At 40.4% G+C, this 12,416-nt stretch overlaps 1 protein-coding gene across 1 annotated transcript in view; it reads left to right on the top strand.

Moving 5' to 3' along the window:
- Positions 1–6,146, top strand: part of SLC9A9 (solute carrier family 9 member A9) — a 727,593-nt gene extending 721,447 nt beyond the window's left edge. Inside the window, exons 15-16 of the mRNA XM_072618220.1 lie at positions 2,499–2,604; positions 3,934–6,146. Of these exons, the coding sequence (XP_072474321.1) occupies positions 2,499–2,604; positions 3,934–4,158 (331 nt within the window). The 3' untranslated portion in view covers positions 4,159–6,146. The remainder of the gene's footprint in view (positions 1–2,498; positions 2,605–3,933) is intronic.
- Positions 6,147–12,416: the final 6,270 nt, after the last annotated feature.

The raw sequence follows: 12,416 nt of genomic DNA, 5'->3' as shown, positions 1-12,416 counted from the left end.
TGGTTTTCTTTATGTAGCACCTGGAGGACCATCTTGTACAACCAAATCCTAGAATTATTCTTGGTGGGGATGATAGGGACAAATGGCACAGGGACATACAGGAACCTCTAGATTATTTGCAATCATTACATATCTGGGTCTAAGTTCTTTCATTCATAAATTGAAGCTAATCACATTCTGTAATGAAAATTAATGGAAATTCATGAAACATTTTCAGCTTCATAGATGTACTTGCCAGGTAGTAATGGAAACTCAGAGAATTTTCAGTCCTTCTCATTGACCCTTAGTGTCCTCTGAGTTGGTCCTAATTTTGATTCAATTCAACAAACATTTATTATGTACTTACTCTGTGCAAGACACTGTTCTAGGTGTCAGAAATATAAAGACTTTTAAAAAAAAAAACATTTATTGAGGCAGTGTGATATAGTAGAATGAAGAAATTTGGGCTTCAGTTCCAGCTCTCTGATTAACCTCATGACTTTATTCAAGTAAGTTCCCTTCTTTGGACCTCAGTTTACTCATAAAATGAGGGAGCTGGATTACTTGATTCCTTGGGTCCTTTCTAACCCTAATATTCTAGGGTTCTCTTTCTCTTAAAAATAAATGAAATTTTTTTCTAAAGTATCCTCTCAGTAGAATGATATCCTCACCACCTAGCACTGTGCCTTGCACTTAGTAGGAGCTTAAATAAATGTTTGTTAAATCACATTGGATTGTGGCCCTCAGGAATTCATTAAACATTTTCTATCCTCCTCTTCTGTCTTAGGCATTGGTTTGTATAGGTGAAGTTCCTCCTGCTTTGAGACTTATCAATGAGAAAATAACTTTCAGCCAAACGGAGATCCCAGATGCTTCTAGGCTCCATATGAACCTTGTCCATGCCCATTACCAGGAAGCCATCCACCACTATTGCTCCTTCTGTAGGAGAGTCACTCCAGCCCAGAGGAATGCTGAATGAGAATGAGAATCTAGCATTGTCTAGCAGCAAGGTAGGCAGGATGAGCTAGGGAGAAGGTAGCTAAAGATCAGCCCATCCATTGGAAACCTAATGTAGTTGGAGGAGGGTAAGAGGGACCACCATGGGTTAAGGGCTTTCTCTCTCCCTTTCTTCATTTATCAGTCAAGAAGCCAATAAGGTGGAATATTCCCCAAGCAAAGCAAACAGCATAAAGCTTAAAACCTAGTCTCTTTTTTAAATTTCATTTTTTTTGTTACATTTTAAGTTGTGAACTGACTTCCTCTTCATGCCAAGTCTTTCTATGTTTTTCTAATTGTAAAATACTTTCACTACTTTGCTCTCAGCAAAAGAGAAGTAAGCCACAGAGAGTTTCAGGTGGATTGTTATTGATAGATTAGAGCAAAACATAATGTCTCTCTGTGAACAGGTTTTTCTTTGAACTTGATAGAGCTCTCTGGAACGTAAAGACAGGACAGACAGGTGTTAGACAATAGGATAAGTCTGTTACCAGGTTATTTGCATAATTTTAGATAGAGATACATTGAGGTATGAAGTATAAAGTAAATATGTTGAACAGTGAAAGCAAAGTAGTTTGGAGAAACAACTTATGTTCACTCCCCAGCTATGAAATGAGTTAATATTTCATGAAATATTTCTGCCTCTGCATGAAAAGACTATAGAGAAAGGCCTCGTGTACAGTTTTAAGAAAACACAGTTATCTACACAGTTAAATTTAAGAAAACACAGTTATCTATTGTTTAATTACACTATTATAATTCTTTTATTTTTTTAAATTTTTTACCAATTTATGGAATAAAAAACCATTTCCATAACAAAGCACAATACGAAAGATGATTGCACATGAAATTGCAAATCTACTATGCACAACTTACTGTCCCTTTCAAACATACAACAAAATTATCCTGTCATTCTTAAGAAGTGCTTTGCACACAAAAACCTAAGGCAAGTATCGTTATACCCATTCTACAGATGAGGGAACTGAGACTTCAAAGAGCGCAATGGGCCCACAGGCATAGAGCTGGAGCACAAACTCTGGTCTTTTGACCCTGTAATCAGTGTCCTCTTTACTAAGATATTTTTCAGTTTCTCTTTAAATCTAGTATCCAAATTTATTCACTTTTCTTTCTCATGATAGTGGAATGTTGCCAACAGGACTAGAGAGAACATCAAGCAAGAAGGTTTGACCTCAATTTTTTTTAATTGCAGAGGAAAAGGGTAAATGAATATGAACTTTATGGTGGCAGAATGAGTGAGCTAATAGGTCTGGATGGCTGTATAATGCTTGTTTTTTCCACTGAAAGCTGGGATTGGTTTTTGCCTTTCTTTGCATCCCCAAGATTTAGCACAATGCCTAGCATACAGTAGGTGCTTGCTAAATGCTTGTTGATTTTATTTGAATGTAAAGGTTTGGGTTTTGATTTTTTTTGTTTTTGTTTTGTTTTGTTTTTCTTTAGTGTAAATTGAACTAGTGAAATTCCATTGCTGTATTTTGGAAAATGCTCCTTAACAGACTGTGCAGATATCTGAAACCAATTTTGACTCATTCTGGCCCACCGCTCACAACCACGTTACCAGAATGGTGTAATCCAATTTCCAAATTGCTGACTAGTCCAAAAGCATATGGGGTGAGTATGATCACACATGACAGACTTGGTGAATATCTGATGAGACCAACATCCATAAGGGGGGCTGTTGTTCCATAGGGGAGGGGATAGGATGGGACTATTTTTGAGTGGATGGTATGAAGCAGCATTTCTAGCCTCTTTTAAGATATGAGAGTCGGCTGAGTTTTAATGTTTTTGTAATAATACCAATAATAATCTACCAACTTTTTAGGCATAAAATGAATTTGGACAGTATGTGAACAAGATTATATCCTCATAATTTGCTGCATTTGGAAATTTTTAGTTCAAGGGAGTGGGTGAAATTGCCAAGAACCAATTAGTGCAATTAGAAGTAAATCAGATGGTCAGAGAATTTAGCCTCAAGGTCATTTCATTTAACCTTTCCAGAATCCATGGCAGGGGAATTTTCAACCTCATTCCTTACTCCAAAGGAACTTACATCTGGGAGAACTCACCATTTCCCCATACTGTCCTGGTTAAGTTAAATTCATTCCATGTTCCTCTATAGTGATTCCCAGCCTTTTTTAGAGTTCAGACACACTGTTTCAGCTTTATAACTGCCAAGTCCTCTGCATGGCATATGGCGTATATCTTTTAAAATCAAAGCAAACAGACATTTGTGTGTGTGCATAGATAAATAGATATATTTTGTAATATCCTGAGGTGGGGAATCCATGTCAAGATTTAGACACCACTACCCCCTATCCCTTTCAGCTTCTTCCATTATAAAGAGTTCCTTTCCTGCTGGGGAGTATTTTCAGATCTTATGGTTCATTCAGTTGACAAAAATGTCCAATGGACTCAATTTTAACCATCTTCCAAGCAGCTTTACTCATATGTTATATTAGTGACATGACTGAATATAAGCCTCTTGAGAACAAGGGCAGTTTTAGTTTTGTTTTTTACTTCCAGCACCTACCATAGATTCTAGCCCAGAGGCATTTAATAAATACTTTTTCAGTTTAATTATAAGTATCCCATAGGTGGTCTCCTATTCCTATAGGATAGTACTACATTTTACTTCCTAACATGGGTTTTGAGTCTTTTTTTTTTGACAAGTTGAGTTTTAAACATCCATTTTAATGAGGATATGCCATACGCTATGACCCATGGAGGTAGAAATGATAATCATTACACACGGAGAGAGAAATGGGGATTCTTTCCAAAGGAGGAAAGTTTATCAACCTCCAAGAAAGTCTATAGTCTGGTCTATAGGGAAGAAAAACTCCCCATGAGTTTCCTTGAGCACTGGGGCAGGAGGGATGAGGGGGTGGGTCAGGATACGTCTTGCCTTCGTTGTAAACCCCTTAACCTTTTCAAACCTCCCAGGATCATCTGAAAGAGGATGACACAGACTGCATTGTGACTCACGATGAACTGGCCATGAACTTCCAAGAGCAAGGACCGTTGCCCTCCAACCTCTGTGCAGGATTGGAGCAGGACCCAAAAACCTCTCCAAATACTCCAAGCAAAGAAAACATTGACGAGGGGGACCTTGGATTAGGCGGCTATGGACTCAAGCTTGAACACACTCCTGGTCAATCACTGGCATGAACCTTGCTCCCACAAATGCCAGTAAGGCTGGTAGAGGATCACGGAGGAAGAATACAAGCCCAGCTGATTAAATCAAGCTAGGGAGATGCTGGGAAATGTATTAAAAGCATAAATTGAAGGGAATCGAAATCTTGTCACATGTATCCCTCTGGTGCCTGAAGAAATGAGAATTTATGATCATCCCTCCATATTATACAACTGAATTTAATTTCTGACAGCAGCAATTTTTATTAATGAATTGGGGGGAGGGTTGGGTCAATAATCTAACATCTCCAAGGGTGACGCTGATACATCCATGCCTGCCAATATATCCTCTCTGTCTGCTTCTCCCCACCTTTGACTTAGATTGGGCATTTGAGTTTCCTAATTAGAGGGAGGGGGAAAAAGAGGAAGAGGAGGAGGAGAAGGGCTTCAAAGGCACTTCACCAGTTACTCCTGAGTGTCCAGCTTTTTAGTTGGTGGAGATTGATGGTGACTGTGGGTGGGTATTGGGCAGGTTTTTGTTATGTTTTGTTTTTTAAAGGGCTTATATACTTTTGCACATATTGCCTTGGAAAACAATACTCAGTTCAGGGTCTGACCTGAGTGCTTAGTAATACCCAGCATTTTATCTCCCTTTACCCAGCCTGCCCCTATCCCTCCCATTCCAGCCCCAGGCCTGGAATCCACTCTTTCCTCCCCCATCCCTAGCTTCCTTTAAAGCACCCTAGAGGGCCACCTTCTATGTAAAGCATGTTCTGAGCATCTCTTCACTTTAAAAAAAATTGTTAGTATTCTGTCACTCCTCCAATTAGCCGGTATTTCCTTCTCTGTGTGCATGCAAAATTCCTCTCCACCAGGAGACTATAAGCCCTGCGAGGTCAGGGATTGCTTTCCACTATTTCTCTTTGTTTTTCTCAGCATCAGTATGAGAGGTGCTTAATTAATGCTTGCTGAATTAAATCATAACTAACTAATAGAAGCCAAATCATATGTTGGAGAGCCAGGCCCAATCACTCCACCTCCAAAGACCATCCCCTTGGTTTGATTTCCCATCCCCATTGGGTTCCTTTGTCCAGATTAGGATTTTTTGTTGTTGTTGTTCTGGTCTTTGTTCAATGAGCCGCCAGCTAAGTGGAGAGCAAGGTCCTCACTAAGACTTCCGAGGAAAAGATGAATCTCTTCCCCACCTCCCTGTGTGTGCCTGATGAATGAGCTTCCCTCCCAGTATTTACATTTTAATCCCTTCTTGGCTCCAAAGGGGATATTTCTGTATCCTCTCTAATGAGATTCTGCAAGCACAAGTTGTCATCCCCATGGTAGGAAAATGTGCCCAGGCCCCTGTCCAGCCACCTGTCCATTCAATTCCAACATAAATCTATGATTAACAGCAGCAAAGGTGAGAGGGAGGGAGAAGGAGAATAGACCTTAGTGCCTTTCCAAAAGCAAGGAGTAAAGGACTGGGGTGTGGAGCGGGGATTGGGGGAAAGGGAAGAGAGAGAAAATTTCAACCTCTGCTTACAAAGCACAGCACACAGCACATGGTTGGGACATGAGAATCAGGTGACCACCTGACCTGTACCTTTGGAAGCATGAAGATACCTCAGGCCTGGCTGCTCTTGAAATGCAAATATTCACATGAGACTTCAAGATGTAAGCTTTGGTTTTAGATGATCTGATTATAATGAGTCTTTAAGGAATTAGTTCAGTGGGTTTTTGAAGGCCAGTAAAGAAAGAAGTTCTCCTTATGTCCAAGAAATCTGGAAATAATATGGGCTTTGCTGATCAAATGTTCAGTCTTAAACATTAGCTGGAAAGATGGCAGATACCCCAAAGTGAGCATGACCTCTTTTGTTGTTTCAGTGGTAGTATAGAGAAGCCCAAAGAGTTTAGTGTTGGAGAAATGTGGAAGCCTGACTTCTGCGCATCCCAGGCAAACTCAAAAAATGATGGAACATGGGATTTTCTAGTTTGAATCTAATAAAATATTACTTAAAAAGCAAAACAAATGTGTTAGCAAATGTCTTATTTCAAGACTGAGAAAAGCTCATTGGCAATACCAAGTAGCCTGATCTAAAGAGGAAATCAAACAAAGTCGATTTGAAACATCACATAGATGGTAGGTACATGGATCTTTTTGGATCAGAGCTAGGGAGAGTGAAAGACAATCATGGTAGGCAAGAGACTTTGGAGGGATTGAGGTGACACTAGAATTTTTACCTGGGGGAGAGGTCTGGACCAGTGATTTTAGCAATACCAAGAACTCCCTGGGTGGAAATTCCCTCTACTGATCCCGATTGGCAAGTGAAGTTGCTGGTAACATCATTTTAGAAAAGTGCCAAAAGTACTACAGAGTTAAGTGGTTTGCTAGTGGCAATTAAAACACAGTTACATATATCAGAGGCAAAATTTGAATTCTGGCTTTTCTGTCTGCAAGCAGACCTTCTCTATGCTAGATTTTCTCTAGTGGTTCTAGCCTAGGGGACCATGGTGAAGCAAGATACTAATAAAGCACTATTGGACAGCATCTTCCTCTTGGAGTTTAACACCAGGAGGAAACTGAGAATTTTAGCAAGTAGAAAATACAGAAGGAAGAAAAGTTATTAGGGGAGAAAGAAGGGCAAAAACCTAGGGTTTATTTTTCTTCTCTATCAAGTGAAAGGAACAGATTAAAACTTGGGACTCTCTTACCTCAAGGGTGAAAGAGGCAAAGACAAGGGAAAGAAGAGGGAAACAAGCCAATAAAAAACCCTGACATTTCAGGGTAGGGAAAAAGGACAGAAAACTCTGAAAGGAACATGATGAGCTTGAAGAATGACCAGATATTTCAAAGTGATCCCAAGCATAGGGAAATAGCTAGTTATAATACGCATTTCTTGCTTTTAAGAAATATATTATAAAAACTTTGCTTTTTTTTTTTTTACTGCAAAGCTACTTCTAATAACTATATGCCCTTATAACCCTTTTATAACAAAGAGAAAGTTCAGCAAAACAGAGTGACTATTTGACAACAGATGCAAAAATCTGAAACTGGGCTTGAATCCAAGTTTTTGTGGTTCTGAGATCACCTCTCTATGACCCACTCTCCTCGATGCCATTTTGATGTTGCAGATGAGGAATCTCGGAGAGGTAAAGACTTGGGCATGGACAGAGACAAGACAAGAACCAGGTCTTTTGATTCCTTCCTAGTCTGACACCCTTCCCACTAGATCAGGGGTGGAGAACCTGTGGCCTTAAGGCCAGGTGTGGCCTTCTACATCCTTTAAGGTTGAAGGTTCCCCACCCCAACACTAGATTAAATGGAGCAAACTAAAACTATTAAGGAATGATTTTAGAAACCACTTTGTCTCATTCCCCACCAGCTGAGCCCTCTCTCTGTTTCTTAAATATCCCTTTTTAACTGATAATCTCTCTCATCTTTCCCTTGACTAGAAGGAAGAAATGACATGTATTATATAGTTGAGTTAGCATACAATATAGCCCCACTGGTTTAGGTAAATAAGACACCATTGATTTCACCCTGCCTCCTTCTGGCAAAATTCTTTTCCCATATCTTGGGTCAGTCAAATCATATTATCCTAGACCTCATTTTACTCATCTATAGGATGGGAAGTTTGGACAAATAATCCTGAAGGTGATTCCAGCTGAAGTTATCTATATCCTTATCACTAAAAACCTAAACAGGAACTAACATCCCCCAAGTGAAGAACAATTAGCAATTCATAAGACAGAGTTCTGTTTATCCCTCTGTTACAGAAGGGTAATTATTTGTTAAATTAAGTGATAGCCTGTGTTTTGATTGCTAGTGTCAGTGTGTGAAGGATATTTGTTGAGCCGAGCTAAACTTCACAACTGTGAAAGTCAAACATATTTTTTATTTAATTCTTGACACTAATGACTAATGAGGGCAGAAGAGATTAAATCATACAAACAAATGATTAGACTTGATCAACAGAGCTCTAACCACAGCTCCCAGTAGTGAACTGGATAACTATTCTTCCCTGAGGCAAGATGTCTCAAAAGAACCAGTCATACAACATGGGACCCCAAAGGGATGCAATTAGTCCAATTTCTTTATTTTCAGGTAAGGAAACTGAGACCCAGAGAATGTGATTTTTCCAAAGATGATCACATAGTCATAACAACTTAAAGTCCAATAAGGACCTTAGAGATTCTCTAGTACAACTCTCACATTTTAAGGTAGGGAAATGGAGGTCAAGGGAGTTGAAGTGACATGCTGAGGACCACATAGCCAGTTATTACAAAGTTGGAATTGGAATCTAACGATCCTTCCAGAGAGAGGGGAGAGAAAAAACATCTAGTAAGTACCTACTATATGCTAGGCGTGGCACTAAATGCTTTCCAAATATTTCATTTGATCCTTACAACAACCCTACAAAGTAGATTTGAAAACTGAGTCAGATGGAGGTTAAATGACTTCCCCGAGGTCACATAGCTAGTAAGTGTCTGAGGTCAGATTTGAACTCAGATCTTCCTGATCCCAGGCTTCCAGCAGGGTTGGAGTGGTAGAAAAGACTCTGGACATAGAGATTGAAGAATTAAATCTGAATCTTGGCTTCTGACACAACTACCTCTGCAACCACAGACAACTCATTTAAATCATTCAGACCTCAGTTTCCTTATCTTCAAAATCTGGTTAATAATACCTGCAGTGTCTATGATACAAGGTTGTTATAAAGAGCAAAATGCTACCAAAATCTGCACTGTGCCTCAGAGAGCAGAATCATAAGTGAATGCATTGATTTTCCTAATCAATTTTCCTTATTCAACATTCCTCTCCCCGGATCTTTTACTAGGAAATTATAGTCTTTGGGCATGTGAAGAAGCTAATAATTAAAAGCATGCTGAATCATTCTTTAACTTTCTCTCTAAAAACACTATCAGGGGCGGAGCCAAGATAGTGGAGTAGAAAGACGTACATATAACTGGCTCTTCCCACACAGCCCATAAAATACCTGTAAAGAAAGACTCTCAACAAATTCTAGAGCAGCAGAAGTGGAGAGCAACAGAGTGGAGGAGATTTCCAACCCAGGGTGACCTGAAAGGCCAATGGAAAATGTCTGTCGCACCAGACGTGGAGTGGAGCCCAGACCAGCCTTGGCCATGCAGCATGGCTCTGGGAGGAGGACTCAAGCAGGCCTCAGGGGCCGAATCCTCAGTCACAGTAACAGTGGTTTGCAGGTCCCTCAACCCACAGGTGCCAAAGGTCAGTGACAGGGATTTTTCAGCTGGCGGGGAAGGGAGAAGGGCCTTCTCATAGCTCCAGCCTCAGGCAGTGGCCCACAGAGGCCACATGGAGCAGGCAGCAGCAGTTCCCACAGCAGCCCCTACAGCAGCCCACATCCATTGTTGGATCGTAAAACCCCTGGGGGCACTGAGCAGCTGATTCTTACCTCAGCCCTGTGTAGAGGCCCTGCAGCAGCTGATCTTTATCTCACATTGAATGGCAGCCCCGCCCCTGCAGCTTATCTGAATCTCAGCCCCCAGTGCTGACTTGGAGGAACTGGAGGTGAGGTGGTTGTGAAGAGGAAACTCTACCAAGATTCTGGGCACAAAAATCTCTTCCTACTCCCAAACCAGTGCACACGCTTGGTTGTGCCACCTTGGAGGAACTGAGATCTTACAGGTCCCCAGAGTATACCCTACTCTTGACAAAGGACCCAAAAGTCAAGTAACTGGTTGGGAAAATGCCCAAAAAAGGGGAAAAAATAATACTATAGAAGGTTACTTTCTTGGTGAACAAATATCTTCTCCCATCCTTTCGGATGAGGAAGAACAATGCTTACCATCAGGGAAAGAAATAAAAGTCAAGGCTTCTGTATCTCAAACATCCAAAATAAATATTCAGTGGTCTCAGGCCATAGAAGAGCTCAAAAAAGATTTTGAAAATCAAGTAAGAGAGGTGGAGGAAAAATTGGGAAGAGATGCAAGAAAATCATGAAAAACAAGTCAACAACTTGCTAAAGGACACCCCAAAACAATGCTGAAGAAAATAACACCTTTAAAAATAGGCTAACTCAATTGGCAAAAGAGGTTCAAAAAGCCAATGAGGAGAAGAATGCTTTAAATAGCAGAATTAGCCAAATGGAAAAGGGGGTTCAAAAGCTCACTGAAGAAAAAAAACTATCAACAAGCATTTAATTAAGTAAGCTATGTAAAATTCTTTGAAAACCTTAAAGCCTATATAAATGCTAGCTATTTTTATGAAGTGTCTTCTATGTGCCAGGAACAATCATCATAGATTCTGGGAGGACAAACACAAAAGTGAAATAATGTCTGAATTGAGGATTATTGATTGCTTGCTTCCAGGAAAAATTATGTAACTGATCAAGGAAGCAACAGGGTACAAGAGAAAGGTCATTGATTCTGGAGTCAGAAGACCTAGCTTCCAATTCTATCCTCTGATGTTTGCTACCTGTGTGACCTAAGGTGAGTCATTTAATCTCAGTGGATCTCTTCTGAAAAATGAAAGAGCTGTGGTTCTTTCCATCTCTAGACCAATAAAGTTTTACGATTCATATCCTTGGACTTGGCAGAAGAGCAGAGAAAGTCAGATGAAGAGACTATAACTGAGATGGAGAGAGAAAAAAGTTGGTTGGTGTGAGGTACCACCTCATACCTACCCAGATTGGCTAATATGACAAAAAGGGAAAATGATAAATATTAGAGATGTGGGAAAATCAGAACATTAATGCATTGTTGGTGGAGTTGTAAACTAATCCAGTCATTCTGGAGAGCAATTTGGAACTATGCCCAAAGGGCTATAAAACTACACATACCCTCTGATTCAGTTGTAGCACTAGTAGGTCTGTATCCCAAAGAAATCTTAAAAAAGGGGAAAGGATCCACATGTACAAAAATATTTATAGCAGCTCTTTTTGTATTGGCAAAGAATTGGAAATCTAGGGGATGCCCATAAATTGGGGACTGGCTGGACAAGTTGTAGTATTTGAATGTAATGGAATACTATTGTTCTATAAGAAATGATGACCAGGCAGATTTTAGAAAAACCTAGAAAGACTCACATGAACAGATTCTGAGTGGAGTGAGCAGAGTGAAACTGTTACACAATAGCAGCAACATTGTATCATGACCAACTGATTGACTTAGCTCTTCCCAGCAATGCAAGGATCTAAGGCAATTCCAAAAGACTCATGATGGAAAATGCTGTCCACATCCAGAGAAAGAACTATTCAAACAGTTTGAATGCAGATGGAAGCAGACTATTTTCTCTTTTTGGGTGGTTACTTTTTCTTTCTTGTGGTTTTCTCTTCTGTTCTGATTCTTTTTTCACAACATGGCTAATATGGAAATATTAATATGATTGTACATGTATAACCTGAATCAGATTGCATGCTGTCTTGGGGAGGTGGGAGGGAAGGGGGGGGAATTTGGAACTCAAAATCTTATAAAAGTGAATGTTGAAAACTATCTTTACATGTCATTGGAAAAAATAAAATACTATTAAGTGGGGGAGAGGGGAAGCTGGATGGACACACAGACTTCAGTTCCCCATAAGCAAAATTGTGATATTATGTGACCCTTTGGTCCCTCCTTCAGAGGGTCTGGTGTTTTACAGAACCATGTGAGGCCAAAAGAGTCCAGAAAGGCCTTCTGAGTCATACCTTACACAGCTATAATGCAAACCAGAATCAATGACACAGTGAACAAAGAAGGACAGGCTGGCGAGATCCCTGAACCAAATCGAATGGACCCTCAGGTGTCTCTGGACAATGCTGAGGTCTTGTGCTCAGCCCCCTGGTCCCAGAAGAGGAGTCCCTGGATGGCGTTAATTCCCTGGACCAAGTCAAGCCAGTCCTGAGGAGCAGCCAGTAGCAGAACCAATGTGAAGAGGCCCCATCTTGAACTTTTTGCCTTCACTGACAACTTTCCATGAAGTGGATTCTGCAGGCCTGAAAGAGAGGGCTCAATTCTCTCACCACCATAGACACGCTCTCTTTGAGGACAACTAGGGAGCCCTAGCTCACTCTCTGGAGGAGTGGAGGAGATGTCTTGAGAGTTTGTGTGCTCTGGTGAAAATCCTTTCTATGTTTTATGTGGGTGATGATTTTCCATGTAAAATAAAGCTTTTTTCAATATGGAATGGTTTGTTTGCCTAAGTGTCTGCAAGGCAATTATGGGGCCCATTCACTTTATTTGTATAGTCCTACACACGAACCAAATTCCTGGGAAACACCGAGTAAGGGGCACGAACCAAAAAATACTGTGATTATCAAGAAACCTCCAAGATCAAGCTC

The sequence above is a fragment of the Notamacropus eugenii genome, chromosome 6 (genome assembly GCF_028372415.1).
Source record: "Notamacropus eugenii isolate mMacEug1 chromosome 6, mMacEug1.pri_v2, whole genome shotgun sequence".
NCBI classification, from domain to species: Eukaryota; Metazoa; Chordata; class Mammalia; order Diprotodontia; family Macropodidae; genus Notamacropus; species Notamacropus eugenii.
Note: the sequence above shows the minus strand (reverse complement) of the source record. Positions and strands in the feature narration are given on the sequence as shown.